This window comes from Protomyctophum bolini (genome assembly GCF_963924005.1).
Source record: "Protomyctophum bolini genome assembly, chromosome: 16".
Lineage (NCBI taxonomy): Eukaryota > Metazoa > Chordata > Actinopteri > Myctophiformes > Myctophidae > Protomyctophum > Protomyctophum bolini.
This window is the reverse complement of record NC_137877.1, coordinates 6,001,783-6,029,256: the sequence shown is the minus strand read 5'-3', so window position 1 is coordinate 6,029,256 and position 27,474 is coordinate 6,001,783. Positions and strand designations below refer to the sequence as shown.

Sequence of the window (27,474 nt, the reverse complement as noted above, 5' to 3'; positions counted from 1 at the left end):
ATGACTGAGGCTGTGAATGAGTTTATTGCCCTGTGGGGGTGCATACTTAGTTTAGACTACGTAGTCATTGGTTAGATATGGGTTAAGGTTAGGTTTAGGTGTGCTGCCCCGTGGGAGGTTAGGTTTAGGGTGAGGGTTTGAGATAAGTTGTACTTGTAGGACTAATAACTGGTCTAACCAAGGACTAGTCTAAACCAAAAACTGTCTAAACTAAGTACTGCACCCGCCCTGTGCACTCTGCTGCGCTGGATGTCTTGGCCAGACTAGTTTATACAAACTCCATAGTACGCAGGTACGGTCGGTACGGCCATATTGCTCACAGAAAATACATTTATTTCAACTACTTAAGTATAAGAAAAATTGCTTTATTGCAAGCGACGTCTTGCAATAAACAAAGTATAAATCAAGCTCAAGATATTTAAACTGGTGTGTATGTTGTAGCTCAGTATATAATTGTGACAGCCTGACCTTTGTTTTGCTCAGGCTGGGGTTGGGGCTAACAGAGCATGTGGCAGGTTTTCACTGGTGTTGAATTCCATCTCCCTAAGCTGCCCTCTACTCTCCGACGCATGTCTCAGCAAACCCGCATTCTATTGTGAGACATGAGATTCCTCTGTGGCACTATTTCGCTTTCCCTTTCAAGAGAGTAATGCATTAATGGCACTTCTCTGGATTATGCCGGATCCTGACTGACTGCAAACAATCCTAAAGGAAACCTGGACGCCATGATCTCAACAACCAGCTCAAGTCAAGACGGTCCCACTGATTTGTACTCATTCTACTGTGACTCTTTCACAAGGGGTGTAATTAAAATTATATAAATCTATGATGAGCAACTGGCTGCCCACACAGGCCACATCCGGACCCTGTTACTTATTGATAGTTCTCTCCCATTCATTTTGGGAAACTTGTCAACCTCAATATGTATTTGGAGAAAGTTACATTTCTATTTGTTCCATCTCATTAACATACTTTTCAGATGAAACGGATGCATGCCACCGAAGCTCCAAGACGCTTGTTATTGTGGTTAACAATAGATATATAATAAAATAAATTAGCATATTGTTATATCAAGGGTCCTTCTTCTTAACACAATCTGTGCTGAAACGAGATCATCTCGTGAATAGCTATTGTACCCCACTGTGGCAAAACGAGATTACGAGATTTGATTATTTGGCATTAATCTTTATTTTTTAATTCTTTAAATATTATTATTATTATTTTACGGTAGAACAGTCTAAATGCGAATCCGACGTGCGCGTGCAGCCGTGCACACGCTTATTAGTCCTTTTTTTGCTCAAAATGAGACAGAATCTGACGTTTGGGAGCTTATAAATCCATACTGAAAACATCGCGCTGATCAAAACAACAACGATAGACTAGAGCGAAGCCACACTACAGCTGGCGGGGGCCCAGGGGCTCTTCTTCTACTTTGGTATTTTGCATATTTGACTGGCACTGGCCTCGCGATCCCGCCTAGTGTAACGGCCCAGCAGGCCCAGACCAATTTCAACCAATAATATGATCTGGCACCCGTTCGTTTAATGTCCCTCTTCCACACAAGAGCTCCCGAACACGAGTTAATCGACTGTAGAATAGCTTCCCTCCCAACAGCGAGTTACACGAGTTATGTTTTCATCGTTTAATTGAATTCGCGTTTTTAAGACTTACGGGAAACCATCAGGTGACGCGTTTGGATGACGTCATCGGAAAAAAACATCCATCGCACTGGCATGCAAAGGGTTCTGGGAAATTGAGGCCCAATGCATCGCAAAGGTGGCTGTGGCGGTGGCGCGCAGCGGGCGCGTTCCTCCTCTGCTCCGTTGTTGTGTTGTGATCGCCACTTTGGATTATTTAACACTACGAAAAGCGATTACACTATTTTAAAGCGGATTTTCATGAAAAGCAACGATGATGTTGGCGCAGCAGTTCTTCAAATGTTAGTGAAATCCAGGCAGTGAACGTGGCATTGTGATATATTTAATTCCCGCAGTCAATTCCACTGTTCATTTATGCTAGACAGTAGACGGCAATTCACCGCAGTTGAATCTAAAGGTAGGTGCGTGGTGGTCGGACAGTGCGTTACAATTGACAAATGGCAAAAAACTTTTAAACGTAAACAGTATGCCAACGTATGCATCTGAAACATTTGGGGTTAGAAATAGGCAACGGAAACTTGATTCAGCACTGCCTTGTTGCAGGTTGACTAGAGAAAAGGATGCCCTCGGAAGAGCATGGCATGGAAAGAGTCTACTGCTAATGAGGCTGAAGCTCAGAGGGACGTATGTAACACGGGTCATGGTCCTCTGAGAGGGGACTTGGGAATATGGCTCATTCTGTGGTGTACAGATAAGTAAAGCTCTCATGTTCTGTGTGAGATAACACACAGAGAGAGAAGTGCCTGTGTGTGTGTGTGTGTGTGTGTGTGTGTGTGTGTGTGTGTGTGTGTGTGTGTGTGTGCATCAGCAGAGCCACAAGAGGGAAAAGTCCACTTAATTGAATCAATTAAGACCATGAAGGACCTGCCAATGCCTTCACTAATATGAAATGATAAAGCAGACTCATAAACAATGACCAAACTCTCTTCGCCCAATGGCGTTGTGTATAATGCACTCAGACTGAATGCAGTAACTAGGTACTGCATTGACTTCCTCTTCCATTCAGTTATAACGGAAAGATAAATGGATTGTTGGCGACTTTTGAATTAGGGCTGCAACTATCGATTATCTTCTTAGTAATTATTCTATTTATGGATTCCTTTTTCGCTTAATTCAATAATCGAGAATCAACTTTTTTTCCCCGATTTTATTGATTAGCCACTTAAATGATGTCATTTTATACTTTGTTGCACAACGGTGTCGTGCCAATATTTAAAATAGCTGATCTACAAGCTCACAACGATTCACCACGCAAAAATAAATACAAATCGAGGGATAACTAGTGTGAGCTGTGAAGTGAGGGGCGCTCCGCTCATATCGTAAAACATCATCATAAATCACATTCTGTGCTCAGCCAATAGAATCATCTCAAATTTGGTACACACAAAGCTAGCCAATCAAATCATCTCAAATGTGGTACACACAAACACACAAACAAGCTGGACATAGGACTAGGAGGGGCTGGCGCCCCTCAAAATTTTAATAGCGAATACAAGCTATACATTAAAGTTTGCGAGGCATTGTGATCTTGTAGATTCATTATTTTCACACAACACCGTAATACCACCAAGAAATCAGACTAATCCATTTCAATCTGGTTGAATAGAATGTTTTCTTTTTTTGGTCACGTCAGTTTTGTAGACTGTTGACATAATGCTTCTCGAATAGTAAGTAATTGATAGAATAGCAGTGATGCAAATAATAGCCTGCATCCTTAAGACTCACTAAATTGAGAAAGGACGCAATCATGTCACGCTCCGGGGTCTCCTGGCTGGGATGGAAGACTGTACTCAGTACTGTACTCTAACGTCATTGTAGTAGGACTCATAAAATGTCCCTGGGATCCATCTAAAAGACCATCCCTGGGTCCCGGGACCCATTACATTGAAAACCTATTTACATCACTGAATAGAATAATCACTTGCGAAAATAATTTATAGTTGTGGTTTCGGATAAATATTTAGACAGATTTAGGATCATGGTTCTTACGTCTTCATCTGATGATAATGTTATATAAATCGAAGACACAGTTAACATGTTTCCATGCACCTGTGGGTTTTGAACTTTCACTGACATTTCTCACTGCCTAATAAAAAGCAGTGTGTTTCACCTCTCACCTCTCACCCTGACTCGCCCCATAACATACAAACGTTAGGGCCGGTTAATATGAACCCAGCCATACACTGCAAACTGAAGATAATGTATGGAGGGAGGGAGCACCATCAACCCATAATCTGGGTGAACGGGATTTGGGGGGAAAAGGAGCACCACTAATGATGGTAAGAGTAGGGAGGTGTTTTACAGTCCCTCAACTAATATTTCCCCAGCAGCAACCCTCTCATGGTTTTAATATTCTCTCACATGTTCAAACATGAGAGGCGTGATTTAAGCAAACGTTTTTACTTCAAGGATGCCTAGTCATTTAGCAACATTTCCAGATAAATAAATAAAATCTTGCCATGACCAAGTTGTGCCGTTCAAGTGGTATAAAAGTAAATCAGATACAGACTATAGGAAAGGTCTTCAGGGGGTCCAGGTCAGGCCAGGCAGGGCCCCATTTTTATGTCGTGGGAAAATAACTTGGTAGCAACTAGCAAGCCGGCATTATTTTGTAACAAACCATATCTGTATGAACCAAACTGTTATCTGACTGCCATGATAAAGTCATACTTTTCATAACTGGTTATGATTACTTAAGTGGCCACTGACTGAACGCCAAATCTTGACCTTCTCCTGGCTTTATGGTTTGGGAAAATAGTCCAGGGCTGATAGGGTGAGTGCATGGCAGAGATTACCAGTATATATAATACTATACTATACTATAATACTATACTATGTAATACTAGTGCCAGCTTTTTCCTCTCACTACTGACACACTTCCACTACCCCTCACTCTTCATCTCACACCGACACAGGATAGTGAAACCAACAGTCAGCAAAAGGCAGCATTGGGAGGGATACACCAAATGGACCGAGTCTGTGATGACAAAATGAAAGGACTTTGAGACTAAAACCACAGAAAGTAAAGTATAGTGTGCGCATGGAAGGCTAAGAGACCCACAGAGAGAGACAGCATTTAACAGTTTTCAGACTGAACGATTTTCCTAAAGATTTTTTTAACACATAAGAAAACGGGTGATTTTCTCAAATAAACTAGGGATGCACCGAAAGGGACTTTCTTGGCCGAAACCGAATACCGAATATAAGAAACAGTTGGCCGAAAACCGAATACCGAATAACCGAAAAGATTTAATATTATATATATTTTTGCCTACCATTGCCGTCATTGCCGTACCTTAAAGCTACCTGATTTATGGTTATGGCAAAACTTAACTTCAATAATAATCACTGTTATGGGTCCATAAAACATTTATTCAGCTCATTTGAATGCATTAATTGCATACACTATTCGGTGATATATTTTCTGCCTATTCGGGCCGAAACCTAATAGGCCGAAAATGCTTTTTTAGCCATTTTCTGCCAAATATTTTCTGCGGCCGAATATTCGGTGCATCACTAAAATAAACCACAGGAGGTATGCATGCATAAGGACACCATTTTATTTTAATTGTCAACCAACTGAGCCCATATTCTCTATAGCAGCATAAATCCTCTTTCTCCTCTAGAGGACTCGGGTTATGGGGTCACAGTATAGAGCTTCACCCTCATTACTGTACCCACTGCCCATTTAATAGCTGCCCTGCCCCAGATTTAAGATGATTAGAGACATATAACAATGACAATATAAGATGGCCTTTGTCTCCCTCCCACCCTTCATAAACATATCGCTGTGAGTCCCAACTGTCCATCTGCACTTGTTTATTTCCACAGGGAGGGACAAGTCACAGAGCGAGATCGTCAACTTACACAGCCCACAAAACCCCCCCCTCCCCTAGGGAAGAGCTGTCATGGGAGCCCAAATTGTTTTTTTCAGCGTCACAAATAAATCACATGCCAAAATAATAATTAAAAATAAAAGTCACCATCCCGTAGAAAAATGTGTGAATGCAGCCTTGGTCTTTGATTATCAAATAATATAAGTAAGATTAAGCCTTGTACCTGCATTACAAATATACAATGCAATTTATTCAGATCCTGCATGTCCTCAATCAATGCAAGCAGCAGATGTAAGGAGCACGAGACACTGGCAGACAAAACCCAGATATTATTCATGTTGTAATTCCATGTGAAAGGTCTGATTCCAAAATGAGCCTCCTTTGTTAAACCTAGTGAACCAATACATTTCCCAACAGTACTTCTGTTGCTCCTTTACGCTCAATCCACGGTACTAATAGGAAAAGGGCCCTGTTGATCATCAATGAGCAGCAGTGGTTCTCAAAGTGGGCCTGGGGCCCTTAAGGCTGGGGGTTCCAGGGCATCCCCAGGTAGTTTAGTTAATCAAAATAGGTTCAACCACTTTAACCGTGTATACATTGACTCTTGCATATACAACAAATAGCAGATCTACAAGCTTATACATTTGCCATTATCAAAAAATCTTGGAAAATTTGGGAGGGGGGAATTGAATATTTTGAATCATTTTAACAAAACAAATCTTGTTTGGGGGGCCAAACGCCAAATATTTTGGCGTTTTCCACTTCAACTGGACAGAGCTGCCTTGGACCCTCTTTAAAGCACCTTCTTACCTCCTTCCACACTGATTTTGACTCATTCAAGGTATAGAACTTTGAAAGAATTTGTGTGCTGTTACAACATGAAAAGGTTTGAGAATCCCTTCTCTACAGTATGTCAGCAAGCAGTAAACAGAGACATTCAGGGACATGTATCCAGGATATCTATTACCGATAAATGATAAGTCTCCTGTCTGTACTCAACTCATCTGCACTAGTCAGCAGCTAATGGCATATTCATTGATTTACTTCTTTAAAGTCGTGGGACTTTCAAGTACATGTGCTGCTGAGCCTTTTGTTTTTTGTTTTGTTTTTGTTTGGTACTTCTGAATCTCAGCCAATAAAAGGCTTAACCTGCCCTGAAGCTAAATAAAATTCAACGCGGCTTCATTTGAATGAAGTTTATCAAGGAAGTAATGTCAAAAGAAAAGAATGCCCTTTCTTTCCCAGACATGCCTTCTTCCACATACTTATCATTGCAAAGCGAACCTTTGGCCTATAAAAAACAGTGTTACCATGGTGATCTTAGTGGAGGGCGTGGAGGTAAAATAGGTGTGTCATGAAACTATAGCCTACCTGAACAACAATACTGGCAATCTGAAATCTCTCCCCAACATAGTTACTCATAGATCAGGAACAATGCTTTAGACACAACTTCCATCCCTCTAAAAGTCTAAACATTTCCAAATACTTTAAAGAAAAAAATGTATTGGTGGCTGCCTGGCTGGCTTTGGTGTTGACCTCTGAAGGGAGGGGTACACTAAATCATGCCATGACATGCACCCCCTACAATTAGCCTACACATCCAGTAGAAACCTTGACAAACTAGACATGCAGGGAGTGCAATTAACTATAATCCTATGTTTAGCTGTGTGTCAACTACTGCAGGTCTACCTGCCATTTGACATAGGCAACACATGGCACACTTGACACTTGTAGTAGTAGACTGTAGATAAATTAAGGGGGGGTACTGAGACTAGACTAGACCTGCAGCCTAAACCCAAACTGCAAATAGTACTAGGCCTTACAAGATCGGTCCCACTAAAATCGGATAATTGCAAGAGGGGGCATATCCTGCTACCCTAATAGAAAGGGGTGCATGAGCACCTGGCCGCTCATTCGTGCTCTATCTCCGACCAAGCCACACTTCCACCACACATCTCTCTATGCAAAATAAAACCTGCACACTCCCACAAAAGACATAGACTACATAGCATTCGCCAAAAATGCCTTATTTACTGCTTAAATATTACTTTTCTGAAACACGCTATTCTTGCTCAACCTCAACAGCCTACGTCAGAATCGTCATGTTGGCGTCTACTACGCCAACTACGTTCACTTAATGGGGCCAGTCCTTCACAGTGACACACGCGTTAGATGAACCACGCGACCGGGATGGTTTCTACCCCTCAATGTCGTGCCTACTCTACACTGCCATCCCAAGTCCCCTCCCCCTTTCACTGCTCCTGTGTGTGACCTGTGAACTACACTCTGACTGCACTGTAGGCTACTCACTCCACCAACAACAAAGACACAAACAACAACGACTCATGCTTGCCACCGCCAACTGGACTGGAATATACTCTGCCATCACCCCCCCACAAACACAATATGCCACGAAGAAAACGCAGCGCACTTTCTAAATACACGCGTGCCTCCAAACTTTTGCGAGCCAGTCGCGCAAAACAAACCCAAACAGGTAAATCACACAGCATGTTGCATCCTTCTCAATGTTTCTTGCTTAATCGTTCGTTTGATTTATCCATACATCGCCCTGTGTGTGTGTGTGTGTGTGTGTGTGTGTGTCGCGAACCGAAACAGGTAATCACACAGCATGTTGCATGCTTCTCAATGTTGCGTGCTTAATAATTTCATTTATCCATACATCGCAATTGCGCCTGGGCGGGCTGCAACAACGAATCGATTAAATCGATTAAAATCGATAATTGAATTCGTTGCCAACGAATTATCTTAGCGATTATTATCGCGGGTGTTTTCCAACATTAAAATGCAACATAAAGCTGCTTTCTTTTTACCGTTCAGTAACGGCACTAGGCTGAACGAACAATATGCAACGGGTCGTATAAACACAACACAAGATTGTCTTGAACGTGACCAGAGTGCTCCGCATCTATTCTACCCCTCTCTCTGAGTCTCTCACAACTTCAGTCTCCCCCCCCCCCACACACACCGCAACGATCCTGTTGCAACGTTAGCTTGCTAGCCTAGCAAGGTTGTGTTTACTGTTGATAGCTTTAGCAGCTATCGCTAACATGAGGAACAGCAACAACAAGTCCTCTTTGGCTCTCCGTGTTCATCGGATTCTTTATCTTACATAAAGAAATACGAGCGACCTGTTAAAGAAGTTAAGAACACAGCGTGGGGACAGAAGTCACAGTGACAGACAAAAATGGAACCAAATGGACTCAAAATTGATTTTACAATAGAAATTAAAATATAAAAATTGGGGTCCCAGAGATAGAAATGGAAAGAAAGACAGTCAGCTATACACGGTCAACATTACAGATTACAGTATCATTACAAGTAGGAGTGGCAATGAAATCAAATTGGATAAAAAAGGGGGTAACATATTAATTTTGAAGGAGTATTCATTTTTATTATCTTTATTGTTAGTTACAACATGCCTAAAATAACTTGAAGCTAATTTTTTTAAGTAATTGCAAAAAGGTGCCATAATCCGATGAATCGATTCATCGTTTAAATAATCGGCCGATGAACCGATTATGAAATTAATCGTTAGTTGCAGCCTCACATATATATTTACTACAGTACACTATGCCTACACGCTGGCCCCAGTGTGTGTGTGTGTGTGTGTGTGTGCCCCTCCTCCCTCCCCCATGGCGCTGGCGCTGTGGAATGTCTAAAAAGTTACAGTGAACCTCACCACAGCCATTCACACAAAGCACGCCAATTGTTGCAGCCTACACAGATCTATTCAGGCCCATTCAATTAATCTATCACTACATTAGTTGCCTGTTCAATCTATCATCTTTTGTTTTACTGCCCATTATATGAAGCATTAACACATTTGCAGACTTTTTCTGGTTGGAGGACTATGAAAAACTGGAATTTTGTTTTAGGAAAGGTACTTTTGCTTTGCCAGACTTTTTATGCAGGGCGTGGGAAATAAGGCAGAATGTTTTGTTTGTGTAACAAAAAAAAAAGGGAATATCAACAAAACATATCTGTTTATTGTACACAATGCAATATTGAATGCAATGACATGGTGTGTCCTGTAAGCCCATGTGGGCTGGACGCCTTTGGTGCATGACACAAAAATCAAGAAATCTATCTATCTATCTATTCAGGCCCATTCAATTAATCTATCACTACATTAGTTGCCTGTTCAAAACTATTTTAAACTACGCTTTATGAAATCATTGTTGCAGCCTACACAGATATATTCAGGCCCATTCAATTAATCTATCACTACATTAGTTGCCAATCACTCAGCAACTCCATAACGACTCATCAATTAATTGGAGCAGCCTTACCACAGAAACACAGATTACATGGACATTCAGAATTTCTACACAACAGACATTTGATGCATGGGGATGCCATTATTTCACCTTCAGCTTTGCCAATGTCAATGTATGCTTATTGCTTTCTCATTCCTATACAGCCCATTGCATTGCTCTGTGTGTGCGTGTGACACACAGAGAGTGACACCTCCCCCCTGCTCAGTGTGCGCGTGTGTGTGTGTGTGTGTGTGTACACATCTATGTTACATTATGTATGCACTACTGACATTCTGCAATAACACATTTTACTGACATACAGTTTATCATTACTTCTCATAACCCAATATCTACATTTTTCATCTACCATCTCAGCACAGCAGCATGACGACAGCCACCAAACACGGACACATACCTGTTCATTGGAAACGCCTCTGGCCACAGGTAACTACACACTAATATCATTACCCACATGGTAGTACCAACTTCACAAATATTTACATTGACTGCATTAATGCAACAGCAGCATTATTACATAACTATTGCACCACAGATGATAACATTAGCTATCATAACAACATACAATTTACGTTTCTCCCCTACCATCTCAGCTCCCAGCCATGAGGACAGGACAACTACCACATCACCCCCAGAAACACACATCAGACCACAAAGAAAACGCACATCACTTTCAGCAGATACACGCAACGCCAAACGGAAGCGTTCCACTCACGCAACAGCACCAGAAACAGGTAATCACACGTTCATAACATGTTGCATGTGTGTGCTTCTGACAACTTCTGTCTGTGTTTAATAGTTTTCAAGCCCGTGCATTGTTATCTTTCTGTGCTTGCATGCACTTTCCTATTCTCCATTTTATCAACATACGTGTGTGTGTGTGTGTGTGTGTGTGTGTGTGTGTGTGTGTGTGTGTGTGTCACTTTAATGCAACAACACCATCATTAAATAACACTTCTTCCATTGATGACCTACACTTGCAGTTTATCATTACTTCTAACAACACAATATTTACATTTCACCACTACCTTTACAGCTCAGCATCATGAGGCCAGCCACCACACAACGACACACACCCGCTCATTGGAAACGCCTCTGGCCACAGGTAACTAACTACTCATCTTCTCCCATTACCCCTGTACTGCACTTTTGCTGATAACCATTCACTCCATGACCTAACATGCATACATTTCACAACTCTCATCACTTCTAATAACTCATTAATACTCTCCTATCTACCTTCACAGAACCACAATCACGCATGACCAGACAAAAGACAACACACTTCCGAAAAGCCTGGACACCACCTCAACTACTTACACACAGCAATCCATTACAGACACCTAGGATGGACTCGGTCTGCATTTCATGCCATGCTCTCATGTTCCCCTGGGAGACGTCAAAAGGTCCTGTTGGAAAAAAAACCTTCAGTGCCTGTTGCCGTTATGGCCAAATTCAACTCAAACCATTCATGGACCCACCTCCTGCACTAACATCTCTGTTTGCCAGAACGTCACCACAGTCAAGGGAGTTCTTTGACAACATCAGACAGTACAATGGCTTGGTTTCTATGGCTTCTAAGTCTGTGTCTGGCACGAAAATGAACTTCAGAGGACGTGGCCCACAACCATTCAAGATGAGTGGCCAGATGTACCACCTCACTCCCTCAGCAGTCTTTCCTGACAACACACACAAACCCAAATACTCACAAATCTTTGTCTATGACCAAGACAATGAAATTAAGAACCGCCTTCATCACGCAAGGGGAGATGGAGTTAGGGAAGACACTTTGACCTTGATTCAGGATGCCCTGAAAACAGTTAATCCTTTAGTCAGGTCCTTTAAGAGCGGAGCGGAAATGTTCAACCTCAACCCAAGTGAGGACTTCACCATTGTGTTCAAGGCCAAAAGCTCACAGGGAGCACACAAACGTCATCTTAATCCAGATGTGACTAATGTGGTTATTCTGGCACCCGGGGAACAAACACAGCCGAGGGATGTTGTACTCTACAGAACTGCAGCTAATGCACCTAATCAGAGACAAACAACACGAATCAATGCACTCCATCCTATGTATGATCCAACCGCCTATCCCATAATCTTGCCACATGGAGATGCCGGCTACAGCATTGATAATCACATTATGAAAGTTCATGCAACTTCAACCACACAAAAAGTCAGCCTTCAAGAATTCTTCCGATTCCACATGCATCCCAGAACTACCTCCTTCAACACTCTACTGAGGTCGGGGAGACTTGGCCAAGAGTACTTTTGCGATCAGTACAGCAAGATAGAAAGCTGCCGGATGATCTTCTACAGGAGGAAGGAACTGCAAGACAAATACAGGGTACATCAGTATTCAGGTCTGTCTGACATCCTGGCTACTCAACAAACCCAGCCAGGACAGACTGAGGCTGCCCACATTGGTCAACGCATCATTCTTCCAGCTAGCCACACTGGGAGCCCCAGATACCTGTACAAGCACTATCTTGATGCCCTTGCAATAGCAGCCAGATACAAGAACTTTGACTTATTCATCACCATGACTGCAAACCCACGGAGTGACGGTGTTCTGCAAAACCTCTTTCCAGGACAGCAGCCCAATGACAGACCAGACATTGTTAACAAAGTTTTCAAATGGTTCTTGGATAACCTCCTCAAAGACATTAAGTTGGGTGTCTTTGGGAACATGAAGGCTAGAGTACACACCATTGAGGGACAGTTGAGAGGACTGAAACACGCTCACATCCTCCTACTCCTACATGAGACCTTGAGTGTTGATGACATCGATCACATCATTAGGGCAGACATACCCAACCCACAGACAGAGCCACAGCTGTATGAGCTGGTGTCTCAAACAATGCTGCATGGACCCTGTGGAACAGTCAACCCCAACAGCCCCTGCATGGTCAATGGCATCTGTACCAAGAAATTCCCTAAAGCATACTGTGATGAAACTCGCCTACCTCACAATGGCCATGGCTACCCAGAGTACAGAAGACCCATCAACGGTCACACTGCTAGCAAGCACGGCTTTACCTTCGACAGCAGATGGGTCGTGCCTTACAACCCCTGGGTCCTTCTGAAGTACAAGTGCCACATTAATGTTGAATTTGTCGGCTCCTTTCACACCATCAAGTACCTCTACAAGTACATCCATAAGGGAGTTGATGTTGGCACTGTCACCATTGAAGATAAGGATGAGATTTCCAGATTCATCAATGCCAGGACAATTGATGCTCATGACGCACACTGGAGAACAATGGAGTACAAAATCCAGCACAGAGTCCCTGCTGTCTTCAGTCTCGCTATCCACACAGAAGGCCAACAAAATGTCATCTTCACAGAAGGCCATGCACAGGAGGCCCTGACAGCAGCCAAACCCACTACATTACTGGCCTTCTTCCAGCTAAATGTCAGTGACCATCACGCAAGGCAACATCTGTACATGGACATCCCAGAACACTACACTTGGAATTCAAACAGCCACATGTGGAAGGAAAGATCTCCAACATCCACGCACACGCACACTCCAACGACAATAGGAAGGATGTCCAATGTATCAGTACTCCAGGGAGAAAGATTCTACTTAAAAATGCTCCTGGCTCATATCAGGGGACCAACAAGCTATGACGACCTTAAAGTGTATGAGGGCAACCACTACACAACTTTCAAAGACACAGCACGAGCCATGGGCTTGCTGGAGGACGATGGAGAATGGATCACTGCCATGCATGAAGTCTCAAGTTATGCATCCTCAAGAAAACTCAGAGAAACCTTTGCTATCATCCTCCAATACTGTCACCCATCACAGCCCAAACACCTCTTTGAAGAATTCTTCGAAAAGCTCAGTGATGACTTCCTCCATGCAGAAGCCACTGCACAGATGTGCCCTACAGATGCAGTAGACAAGGCATTTATCCACAACCAGGTACTACTTGCACTGGATGATGAGCTCTCACAAATGGGAAATCGTCTATCCAACTACACGGACATGCCACAGCCAACACCACTAACTGAGCAGGAAAAGCTGACACAAATTTTCACATCAGAAAGATTCAACAACACAGAACAAGAAGAAATTGTACAGCTGCTTAGTCCTCTACTGAATGTGGAACAGATGGCACTCTGCCAGGCGGTTTATCAGGCAGTGAATGCACCAAAAGAGGACACCATCACAAGACAATTCATTCTCAACTCCCCAGCAGGCTATGGCAAAACCTTTACATTTAAGGTCATTGCAGCCAACATTAGAGCACAGAATGGCATTGTGCTGTGTGTTGGCAGCACAGGCTTAGCTGCTCAGAACCTAGAGGGTGGCAGGACAGCTCATTCAAGATTTAAAATACCAATCCCTATCTTTGAAGACTCCGTCTGTGCCATAAAAGCTGAGTCCTCCCTGGCTAAGCTAATCAAAGAAAGCAGCATAATCATTTGGGACGAGATCTTCAGTGTTAACCGCTTCAATGTAGAGTGCGTGGAAAGAACACTGAGGGACCTGATGCATTCTGACCAACCTTGGGGTGGCAAAACTGTCCTGTTAGGTGGAGACCCTAGGCAGACACTCCCCGTTATCAAGAGAGCAAGCAGAGCCCAAATTGTTAGAGCTTGCATCCAAATGTCTCCACTCTATCCTCTCATGAAAGAACACAAACTACACTTCAACATGAGGACTGACATAGCTGAGAGGGAGTTTGCCAACTACCTCCTGGACTTGGGGGAAGACAAAATCACACATGGAGATACTGCCATTCAAGTCCACATTCCACCACAGCACTTGGTAAAGGATATGGATACTCTCATTTCAAACACCTTTCCTGACCTGCACAATGGCTGTGTCCACAAAGACAACCTTCTTAAAGGCACTGTATACACTCCATTAAACAAGGACATACGCGAAATCAACAACAGGTGCTTAGCTGAGTTCCCTGGACAAGAGAAAATCTACTTTTCAGCTGACTCAGTTAAAGAGGACAACTACAAGGATTCTCTGCCTATAGAATTCCTCAACTCACTAACACCCTCTGGAATCCCTGACCATAACCTGAAGCTCAAACTAGGAGCTCCTGTCATGCTGCTAAGAAACTTGCAATCAGGTCGCGACCGCACTCTCAAGAACGGCACCAGAATGGTGCTGGTGCAGATGATGGACAAAGTACTTGAGTGTGAAATTGCACTAGGGACAAACAGAGGTGAAAGAATCTTCCTTCCAAGGATCCCGCACTATGACAGAGGTGAGGAGTTTCCCTTTACCTTCATCAGACGACAATTCCCTGTCAGGTTAGCTTTCGCCGTTACCATAAATAAAGGTCAGGGCCAGGAAAATGACAGAGTTGGCATCTACTTGCCTCAGCCTGTGTTCGCACATGGCCAACTGTACACAGCCTTCTCTAGGGGAAAGAAAGCCAGTGCTGTCAAAGTTTTAATAGACAATAATGATGAGGGCAAAACTGACAACATTGTTTACACTGAACTCCTTTAATTGTCTATAAATCACACTTCAGACTCTGCAATGGCACCAAACTGTTTTTCCTGAGAACCCTCAACAACAAACTGCTGCTGTGCAAAATTGCAGCCACACAAAAGGAAGTCCTGATTCCTAGAATCAAGTTCATTTCTGATACTCAACATTCCTACTTTGAGTGGGCCAGACGGCAGTTTCCAGTCCGCACCGTTTTTGCCACCACCATCAACAAATCCCAAGGACAGACACTTACAAGAGTGGGGGTCTGGCTTTCGTCCCCTGTCTTCACTCACGGACAGCTTTATGTTGCCAGCTCAAGGACGGGTAACCCAGAAGCTCTCACCTATGCCATAAAGCAAAAAGAAGGACAGCCAGAACATCATACTACCAATGTGGTTTTTCAAGCCTTGCTTCGCGCTGTGCTTCCTGGCCCTACAATCCCCATTGAGGTAAGGCTGTTGCATTGCTACATATGTCATTTCTACACATAATATAAAACTGCTGCTAACCTGAAGATCATTATGATCAAACAAATCACTATCCTTTGTTTCACGTCTGCCCTGGTGGACATGTTTCTCCCATTATGCAGGCTCTACTGACCAAAACTTTTCTGTGTCTCCTTTTCTACAGGCTCAACCATGACAATCTCTGGAACCAGAAACACCCCTTCCACATCACCCCACTCCTCCACGCCCTCCTCTGGATCAGCTGCCCAATATAATTGTTCCTTTACTAAGTTGGCCTTTCCACAACAACTGTGTTCACTGTTGGGGGGGGAGGAGGGTCCACGTGTTGCAAGGCCAGGGCTCTAAGGGTGTTTTACACTTTGAAGTATTGTAGTAGTGTATCTAACATGTTAAAAATGACATAGTGCACTTGATTGTAAAATGTAAAATATTTTGGTTAGTAGAACAGTTTCGTTAATTAACCTCAGGTATACATTTGATGAATATAGTGCACTTAATTGTACAATTTAACATGTTGATTACAAACTGCTGCTATGCAAAATTGCAGCCACACAAAAGGAAGTCCTGATCCCTAGAATCAAGTTCATTGCTGATCCTCAACATTAACATTCCTACTTTGTGTGGGCCAGACGGCAGTTTCCAGTCCGCACCGCTTTTGCCACCACCATCAACAAATCCCAAGGACACACACTTACAAGAGTGGGGGTCTGGCTTTCGTCCCCTGTCTTCACTCACGGACAGCTTTATGTTGCCAGCTCAAGGACGGGTAACCCAGAAACTCTCACGTATGCCATAAAGCAGAAAGAAGGACAGCCAGAACATCATACTACCAATGTGGTTTTTCAAGCCTTGCTTCGCGCTGTGCTTCCTGGCCCTACAATCCCCATTGAGGTAAGGCTGTTGCATTGCTACATATGTCATTTCTACACATGTCATTTCTGAATAATATAAAACTGCTGCTAACCTGAAGATCATTAGGATCAAACAAATCACTATCCTTTGTTTCACGTCTGCCCTGGTGGACATGTTTCTCCCATTATGCAGGCTCTACTGACCAAAACTGCAGCTTCTTTTACTATTCACTGTTAACATTAACACTCACATTTTGTGCTTGAGTCATCCCTTATCTGTGTCTCCTTTTCTACAGGCTCAACCATGACAATCTCTGGAACCAGAAACACCCCTTCCACATCACCCCACTCCTCCACGCCCTCCTCTGGATCAGCTGGCCAATATAAGTGTTCCTTTACTAAGTTGGCCTTTCCACAACAACTGCGTTCACTGTTAACATTAACATTCTTTCCTACAAATACACTCAGACTCCATTAAAAATACACTGAGACCAACATTTTACATGTTTTGACTTTGTCAACCTTTGCTCCCACAGAAGCTCTCACCTATGCCATAAAGCAGAAAGAAAGACAGCCGGAACATCATACTACCAATGTGGTTTTTCAAGCCTTGCTTCGCGCTGTGCTTCCTGGCCCTACAATCCCCATTCACGTAAGGCTGTTGCATTGCTACATATGTCATTTCTACACATGTCATTTCTGAATAATATAAAACTGATGCTAACCTGAACATGATTATGATCAAACAAATCACTATCCTTTGTTTCACGTCTGCCCTGGTGGACATGTTTCTCCCATTATGCAGGCTCTACTGACAAACTTTTCTGTCTCCTTTTCTACAAGCTCAACCATGACAATCTCTGGAACCAGAAACACCCCTTCCACATCACCCCACTCCTCCACGCCCTCCTCTGGATCAGCTGCCCAATATAATTGTTCCTTTAACAACATGTTAAAAATGATATAGTGCACTTCATTGTAAAATGTAAAATCTTTTGATTAGTGGGACATTTTCGTTAATTAACCGTAGGTATACATTTGATGAATATAGTGCACTTAATTGTAAAATGTAACATGTTAATTCATTTCATGTATAGTAAATGTATGTAGGATAAATGGACAGTCATGGTTCCTATTGGGACCACGACTTTAAGGGGGGGGGGGGGAGTGTGATACCCCACACACATACTGAGTAGTGGATGTGCCTGCCTATTGCCTAACTTTCATCCTGTAGGTGAGCCTGGGTAGGGCATTGGCCCGATGGCTGATGGGAGAGCACCTGGGCCCGGTGTCTCCCAGAGGCCATAAATACCACACTCATCCCAGTTGAGAAGAGAGATCCAGAGGAGCCACACCTGCTGCCTCCACTCCCTTCATTAGCCTCCATGCCTCCGTTCCTTTATGTTTGATTGTTCTTTCCATCCACACATGCACCACACCATGTATCACACATCCATACACTACACCTACACCACTGACTCACTGACTACACATTCCATATAATTTGTTATGTTAAGTACTGCAGTTCTTTTTAGTTCCTTATATAGGCCTATTATTTAATAAATCATATATTGTTCATCTTTCGCACGTCTCCTGCTCCGAATGTTTGTCAAGGCAAGAACCAGCCATGACAATTCTTTCCTACAAATACACTCAGACTCCATAAAAAATACACTGAGACCAACATTTTAAATGTTGTGACTTTGTCTACCTCTCACAATTTCCTTCCTCCAATTTGCGCTGCGCGCCGCTAGGATGAGCGGGCCGAAGGCCCGCGAAATTCTAGTCAACAATAATAACAATGCCTGACTTGTCTCAAACAAAGTGAACCACTGGCTATTTGAATCAAAGTGGTATAGCCTCAACATGTTGGGCCACATCAGACTGGACAAAGACCCAGCGCCAAAGAGCCTTGTCTTGAAGTGAGACGCGAGAAAGCTACCATTTTGATCACAACTTTAGTTATTGTTGTGATGTTTTAGTTTAAAAAACAACCCATACAGCAATATAGCACTGCAGCGACAAGCAACAACAACCTTGTAAACAAAACACAAAACCTGCCAACTTGTAGTTAAACAGAGCGTTGTACGCTTGCTTACCTTTAGTGTTCACTCCACTGTGAATACATGAGCAAACCACCGGGCTCGGCGCGCGGAACGAAACCCCTTTTGTAAATCAATTAAGTGAACCTGGACAAAAGAAACAACACATACACAGCGAACGCGCGAAGTCTTCGGGTTCTCATACAGTTCCCTTTGTTTGAAATAGGCTAAACTATAGCTGTACTAGTACTCGGTCTGTCCTTGCTTGTTTTTCGTCGCAGGGGTGACTACTACTGCCTCCACCTCCTCAATCCATCCACTCGCCCGACGAGTGACGTCACCAACGCCGGAGCGCGTGTAGGACCCGCCGGGGACGCACGGTCTGCTGAGGGGTATTACTGCCACTTGCCGATCATAATGGGAAAGTGACATATTCAGCTCATACTGTAGGCAGAGAAGATGGGCATGTATTTTAAATACGTGTATTCTTAAATACTTTTTCTTGTATTTTAAAATACAGTAGGCCTAAATACGTATTTTCTATCATTTTAAAATACAGGAAATACGTGTTTCGAACTTCGAAGACATGTATTTCGAATGCATGGCATGCCCATCTCGGACTGTAGGGGTCAATCGGGGATAGGCATGACAACAATTTCATTCATTGGTCAATAAAGAAGGATTCGGACATTCAGTGTTTGTATAATTGCATCAGTGTGTGGATGATGGAGCAGCTTAAATGTTAATTACAGCTAAATCTTCATATTGGTCCTCATTAATGGACCACACATATTGCCCCTGTTGCTGCAACCGGTACTTTAATACTTGTGTTGTGTGTTTCAGAGAAGAGGGATATGGGGACAGTTCCAAAACCTGTGACATAATCGGCCAAGCAGGTATTTTTATTTTATTATTGTATTTGTTATTATTTTGTATTAATGCAAGAACAAATCTTATGAGCATATTAGTGATGCTGAGGGTTCAAAAGTGCTCATTTAAGCATTACAGAAAAAAATATATATATTTGAGAAATAAATTAAGTCTATCACAGTATGAGTAAAATCAAATGACCAAGCATTAGGTAAAGGCTGACTAATTATACTAGCCTAATCCATCCATGACTGACTGACCGACAGCCAGACAGACAGGGACCCCATAATAAATAGATCAATATTGATTTATTTAAAAGTCAACTGAAAACATGTTTTTCACAATTTGGATCCGCGCGTGCGCGCGCGCGCACACACACACACACGCACACACGCACACTATGTCACACACACACACACACACGACACACACACACACAGACACACACACACACACACACACACACACACACACACACACACACACACACACACACACACACACACACACACACACACACTTTCTTTGGACCAATTACTGTTCCAAGCCAAGTTCCAAGCCAGTGATGCCACATTATGCACACATTATGTTCATTTCCGTGTTCCTTGTCCCAAGGCGCCCCCATAATTATGTCTTACTTTATTCCTACTCTGAAAAGAAGTAATGGATGGCATATTTCTTATAATTTCTACACCTGCTGCTGTCTGTCTGATATGTAGCAGATTTTGGACAGAGATAGGCTATACGCTACACTATAGCAAGAATAACGTTTTTGAAGTTAAATAGTAAAACAATGAATCAATATACTCTATCTCTAGTCTAAAATATCTTGGATTCCGGCTGAAAGACAAGCAAAGTGCTTGTTGTAGATTTATACGGAAACACTGTAGCCTAATACAGTGGTTCTCAAAGAGGGGTCCCCATCTTGATTTTGTTTTTAAATTATTATTATTATTATTATTATTATTATTATATATATTTTTTAAATAGCACAAAATTCACGGATGGGGTGGGAGTCCTTGGCACAAAATAATTCCAGATGCAGGGGGTCCTCGGCCAAATACAGTGACATGAAAAGGTTTGAGAACCATGGCCTCATAATCCAGAAAACCATGTCAAAACTGCAACATGCTGAGTTGCTGACAGACATCAGATTCTGTATGCAAAGGTCAGTACATGTCATAGGCTGTCACAAGGGGGCAGAGTACTCCTGAGTCCTGAGTCCTGACTGACCGCAAACAGTTGCAGGCCTAGTAATCATCATCACCATCCCATGAGAAAGAGATAGACAAGCGCACTATAGGGCCAACAACCCAAATACATGTTTGTACAAACAAACATGGTGTGGCGCGCGTGCACACACGCACGCACGCACGCAAACACACAAACACACACACACACACACACACACACACACACACACACACACACACACACACAAACACACGCGCGCACACACACACGCGCACACACACACACACACACACACACACACACACACACACACACACACACACACACACACACACACACACACACACACACACACTTTAATCATTTATTTATGTCCATATAAGAGATACAACACAAGGACATAAATATTTACAAGGTGCTGTACAGAATGCAATCAGCAAATCCTGGACAAATACCCGCTCTCAAAGGGCACCTATACGGACAGCCGCAATTCGAAACTGGCCCCCGTAAAATCTGAATCCCCCACCACCACCCCCCCCCCCCCCCCTTTTCCCCTCACTGTATATGTTTCTTTTCCCTTTTTGCTTCCTTTATGATGAATTCCTGTTCTGTTCTTTAACTATATAGAAGTGTCTATTTGTACGTATCTAAATGTTTTGATGAATTGAACATGGTGGACCCTCTTGTAAACAAGTGTAATGCTTAATTGGGTCGTCCACTCACAGTTAAAAGTCTTTGTATTGAGTTTGTGCTTGAAATGCGTACTGTAATTCTGCAAACTGTTAATAAATATTTCAATCAATCAATCAAACATACCCTTCAGGGGTACAAGTAACAGCGTCTTCGCCATATTTGGCGGCTACCGATATAGTAGAACAGAATTTTGCAATCCGTTTAGCTGCTTTTTTTGGCATCCCAAGTTGTTGGAAGCCTCTTACAACCAAACTATGTACATGTCCTAGGCTGCTGAAGATAAACACAAGCAGATTGCACCTATAGCCTAGCTCTATGATGGTCTGGAGGAGCGGCTGGTATTTAATGACTTTGGTCATAAAGGCTAAGGCTAAAGCTAGAATCAAAGGTGCAGGCCACTTCAAGAATGGAAACTGATCTGTTCTCTTCATTGACATTGACAACAACATCTCTGTTAGCAGAGAGATGTGCAAAGATTTCAGATTTGAAACATGGAAGGTTTGACACAGGAATGTTTGCGCATTCTCACAGAGAATGTAAAATGTTTAGATACTGTATGTCCTTTGTTATGATCGATTAACTATTCTGTCGTGGCGTGCTATGCAAAGCCCTTCATGGGCATTCAGAATGTGTGACATAGTTTCTGTAACGAGTGTGATGCAAGCAATTAGGAGCATGGGTGGAGGGAAACCAGAGGGAAAGGTTGAGTTTGGTGGGAAGGATCTGGAACCTGGCTTTTACTGTAAGTGTAAAGGTGATAATGTCCTCATTGAGAGCAGTGTTCCTTAATAGAAATGAAGGGGAAACGGAATGGTCAGCATGGGGAAGGCAAGCAAGTTTCCCCTGGAGTTTAAGTCCAGCCCAGTGATGTTGGAACACGTAAGATCTAACCAGATCCCTGACATCCCTATCATCATTATTCAGCATGCTCAATAGATGTGATATGCGTATGCTGATATAGATCCATCATGACACATTCGGTACACCAAGCCCGCCCCCCCACTGAGGATGGAAAATAATATCACGGGTGCTGTGTGTGTTCAGTGCAAACCACTTACGTATACTAAGCTCACTGTGTTATTAATTCGCCTAGTACGTTCTGCTGGAGGTGAACATTGGAGAAGAAGTGTTGGGCACCCTCTTGAATTCTTAAGAGGTGACCCCAAGCTACAAGAATCAGTTGAGAAAAAAACTTTTATCTGACGAAACCACGTTCACCCCCACGGCTCCCAGACTAGTAGCCCTGTACTAGGTTAGGTGAAATCACACTTTAACCACTGGTTGAGGGCAATTATAAAATTAACTGCGCTCCATGGGCAGCCAGTTTTAATCCCTATCTTTAGTGGTATAGGTGGAGTTAGCTGTTTCCACAAATAACCTGGATGGAGGACTCACAGTAAATATATTTATGTCGATGTAATTTTCATTCATTAAGACATGTGAATCCCTTGACTCCTTCAAAACCCATCTCAAAGGGCACCTTACGGACGGCTGCATTTAGAAACTGGCCCCCGTAAAATCTGAATCCCCCCCCCCCATCCCTTTTCCCCTCACTGTAAATGTTTTCTTTTCCCCTTTTTACCTCCTTTATGATGATTTCCTGTTTTTTGGCTATATATAAGTGTATATTTGCATATCTCTAAATTAGTTCGGCAGCCAAGGTATAGACGGGCGAAAAATTTGGTATATAGTCTTTTTTTATTGGCCTAAAATATTATATATACATTCATGAATCCACTTGCTGACCGGCTGAAGTATTGGGCCATTATTTATAGGGGATTCTTGTGACCCTATACCATTGAGATCCTATGGCAGGCAAAAATGTCAAACTTTCCTTTTGCTTTAAGTAGCATGTGACTGTCAAACTAGGGGGTTTTTTCTTAATCCATTCCAAGCATTAATTAGTTTTGCACAAAATACACTCCTTGGACAAAAAAACGGCCATAGACGTCATGACAAATGTGATGAGGTCGATCAGCACATTTTGGGCATATTTCGGCAAGTGGCTATGGCTGCTTTTTTAGCCCAAGGAATGTATTTTGTGCAAAACTAATGCTTGGAATGGATTCAGAATCATGAAAACCCCCTAGTTTGACATGTCACATGCTACTTAAAGCAAAAGGAAAGTTTGACATGCCTGCCATAGGATGGTAGGGTCACAAGAAACCCCTATTAAAACAATTGCCCTTTCTGTGTGGAGTTTGCATGTTCTCCCCGTGTCCCCTAGGGTAGGTACCCTCACAAAAACATGCAGTAATCCTGGTCTCTAAACTGCCTCCCCCTGGCCAGCCGGGGCGCCTGATGGAGGGGAAAGGAACTGGTTGGAATAACGTGTTCCTTCCACGCGCTACGTCCAACCAGGGAAACTCCCCCCTGTCAGGTGTAAAGGAGCAACTTGGACACTCAGGCATGAAGGAAGCATGAGTTCAAGTCCGTTGCTCTCCCCAGGTTGGCGGAGGGTGTGTAGAGCCCAGGATCACATTAGATGATTGGCACAGGGGTGAAAAATGGGTTACAAAATTGTGGGATAAAAAAAAACAAAAAAACAAAACAATTGCCCAATACTAACAGCCGGTCAGCAAGTGGATTCACGAATGTACAGTATGTATATAGACAATATTTTAGGCCAATAAAAAAGACAATAATTATACCAAATCTCCCACTTTAAACAAAAGAAGCCTGTCGGCTGCAGGACTAAATGTTATGATGAATTGAACAAGGTGGACCCTCTTGTAAACAAGTCTACTATAGTGCTTTATTGGTCGTCCACTCACAGTTAACTCACATACCGTGCCTGATTGCCTGTTAATATATGCTTTTTGTTTGCTAGACAAAATATCTGCATCTTCTAACCATGGAAGGATTCTACACACACGCACACGCACACGCGCACGCACACACACACACACACACACACACACACACACACACACACACACACGCACACGCACACACACACACACACACACACACACACACACACACACACACACACACACACACACACACACACACACACACACACACACACACACACACACAGACCAATAAAGTAGGCTATAAGCTATGCTAAAAGGATCTCTGGCGAATAATACAATATGCCTTAAATGACCACTTCACCACTTTTCAACCTATCTTCATATAATAGGTTCTTGTAATGATTAACTGTATTCTAAAGTATTGGACCCTCATCTGGTTCTGGTGTGTGAAGACCCGGTTGGCATTGCATGGTTCGGCGGCGGACAGACAGACAGGCCGGCCCGGGAGAAGATTAACATGACACGAGACATGGTCACATTAAAACGTTCACAAGGTTTATTACCCTTACAGCAACATATATAGCTTTGATACTTCATGTCCTAATGACGTCACAGACTAGACATCACAATCACTGCCTGCAGCACGGCCTTCAGCGTGCTCTAACACAGCTAAAGTATGTTACAGATCAGACAGTGCATGCATATAAGTACATTGCTATCGTACCAGTACCAATTCTCAGTACACAACTGTTGTATATCACAACAGTCCTCACTAATAATCATGATAAAATGGCACAATTCTTTTCTACTCAGTCTGTGTCTCATTTCATAGGAGCTAGGGCTGTGGGCATCATTGTTATAGGCTAAAAGATTTTTTTTTACAAAAATGTTTACGATGGCTTCCATTTTCGCATTGCAACTTTTCAGGACTAGAAAGCCTGCAGTCGGATTCCCCATCGATGATGTTACTGGTTGACGGGTTTCTGAACTGCCCACAGCCCTCCCATGAGACACAGACTGAGTAGAAAGAAATGGTGCCATTTTATCATGATTATTAGTGAGGACCTATTATATGAAGATTGGATTGAAAAGTGGGGAAGTGGTCCTTTAATATATGATAATTGCCCTCCTATTCCAAAATAAAAAAACACCTTAAATATATTTTATAAATAGATAATCTTTCACTCAATAGGGACTCCTCCTGTTGCAAGCTGTCCATGTCTGGTCTAGCCCTGGAATGTGTGGAATGCATATGCTAATAAATTACCGTAATCAGGGGTTAATATGATCAAAATATTTGAAATACTTTTTATAGCACATGTGCATTCCATAAATTCCATAGGGCTGGACCACAAATGGACAAATGACATCAACTTAATAATAATAATAATAATAGCTTGAATTTATATAGTGCCTTTCATGAACGCAAGGAAAGGGAAGAGAGTTCCACAGGGTGCTGTCCCTATATTGAGTGAACGATTTGATATAGAGGGCAATTATAATGTATTAAGGCATATTTGTCTAATTATCCTTTTAATATGTTATTCTGAAGTAGCCTGCACGCACGTACGTAGGCCTAGCCTACTGCTTATTTGTTAAATGTCATGGCAGCCTGTTTGAAACAGAGGGAGGGCTAATTGAATGCAGCTGAGTCTGCACGTGAAATGTCCTATATGCCATCATTAGATTTCCCGTTTGATTTTAATTGGATACACTATAGGCCCAATCTGTTTTACCACACCGTTTATCGCTGCCATATTACTATTGCGCAACATAATTACAGTGAGTGGTATGATTATAACCGGCTGACACAAAACATTCTGTGTCAATAAACTAAACTGTACACAGTGTACGTGTGCAGATGGGTAACACCTCCTCCTTTAAGTTCCCAGGAGGGCATGGCTTATTCGAGTATGTCAGCACTCTGACCACCACTTCTATAATCAGGATGTCTTCCATTTTAGACCCACACACTCCTCCTTCCATTCCCACCATTCAACACAGGAACACCCCACTGCGTGACTGACTGCTGAGCGCCCTGCAACAGAGCAGAGCTATACAATCCTGACCAAACTAGACGGTTATTTTGGCACAAAGGTGCCCCTCCTGGAGCCCACCAGACCATAACTGATGATGTACAGTATATCCCAACGGGCCGGGGAATACCGCTGAGGGCATTGGCGCACGTTTGACTTTGAGGGTTCTCTCACCATGTTTGCAATGTGCACTATCCCATGGAAGTATGTGTGAATAATGTATGGTGTATTGGTGGTAAGATATTGGATCGTATAATATCATAGGTAAGGGCAAGTTTAATTGTACAGCACATAGCCAGGCTTACACAAAGGCAATTCAAAGTGCTTTACAAGGCATTAAAGGGCATTTAATTATTTAATAATATAAAATAAATGTTGCATTCTCTCATAATCAGCAATATCATGACACACATTCCCCTGTCATATGCACATTTTCCATTCTACCTACAACATGATACTCCATCAGAAACTATTCACTTTTATTCACCATAGTGCATCAGAATAAACAGTTGTTCATTAACTGTTTTTTTATGCAACCATGGAGCTAGCACTGCACTGTCAGCCGGTCGGTTTGTTGGACGAATGGCCGGTGTGTCTGTCCAAAACATTTGAAGCGTGATCTTATCACAGATTACGTGTTTGTTTTTAGAAGAAGGCTATGGAGAACAAACATTTTTAGCCTGGATTTAAAGGTAGTCAGGGTTGGCACAAGTCTCAGTGTCTCCGGAAGTGTATATGTTCCAAATACGTGTGGCCTAATAACTGACTAATATCTCATTGTCTGTATGAGACTAGTAAGCTATCACCAATATCATCTCTAAACCATTTCATTTATTGTTAAGTCATGATAAACTAACAGTCCAAAACCATTCTGATGTCACTTGATAGGCACAAAGGCACATGCTAATATAATAAAGATGTTAAGATGGAGAAAAACACATTTCGGTTAATTAACCACAACTAGAAAAGTGTGATCACACTGATACAGTACAGAAACCTTTTTCGCCCGGAGGCATGTCCTAAAATAACATTAACGTATGCGGTTAAATCTCCTACAGCCATCAAAGAGTAGCACAGCATGTTGTACCCGTTTATTGTCTATCTCTATCAATCTTTCATACGGCTTGCCATAAATCACATGCCCGATGACAATGTTTTGGGGTTGTGCGTGTGAGTATGAAAAGGATCGTTATTACATTATCATGGTGCAACCAGAGAAGACAGGCTATGTGGAGACAAATCTTTGGACACCGAACACATCGTAAAGTACAGTATGTGCCATGTTGTCATCACTAGGACAAACCAAACA

The 27,474-nt window shown here is 42.6% G+C and overlaps 2 protein-coding genes and 1 long non-coding RNA gene across 3 annotated transcripts in view; 2 read left to right on the top strand and 1 right to left on the bottom strand.

Moving 5' to 3' along the window:
• The window catches only part of nck2a (NCK adaptor protein 2a), a 51,909-nt gene extending 33,008 nt beyond the window's left edge, over nt 1-18,901 (bottom strand). The window contains exon 1 of the mRNA XM_080785486.1: nt 18,671-18,901. The gene's annotated coding sequence lies outside the window, so the exon portion shown is untranslated. The remainder of the gene's footprint in view (nt 1-18,670) is intronic.
• On the top strand, nt 10,104-15,271 carry LOC308330393 (uncharacterized protein; the record flags this gene model as incomplete). Its single annotated transcript, XM_080785240.1, has 3 exons — nt 10,104-10,523; nt 10,826-10,894; nt 11,037-15,271. The coding sequence occupies exons 1-3, from the start codon at nt 10,244-10,246 to the stop codon at nt 15,269-15,271; spliced, it is 4,584 nt and encodes a 1,527-aa protein (XP_080641366.1). The 5' UTR covers nt 10,104-10,243.
• On the top strand, nt 15,488-18,235 carry LOC308330514. The gene is made up of 4 exons (XR_013965488.1): nt 15,488-15,702; nt 15,884-16,611; nt 16,868-17,223; nt 17,415-18,235. It is a non-coding gene; the product is annotated as an uncharacterized lncRNA (long non-coding RNA).
• Nucleotides 18,902-27,474: the final 8,573 nt, after the last annotated feature.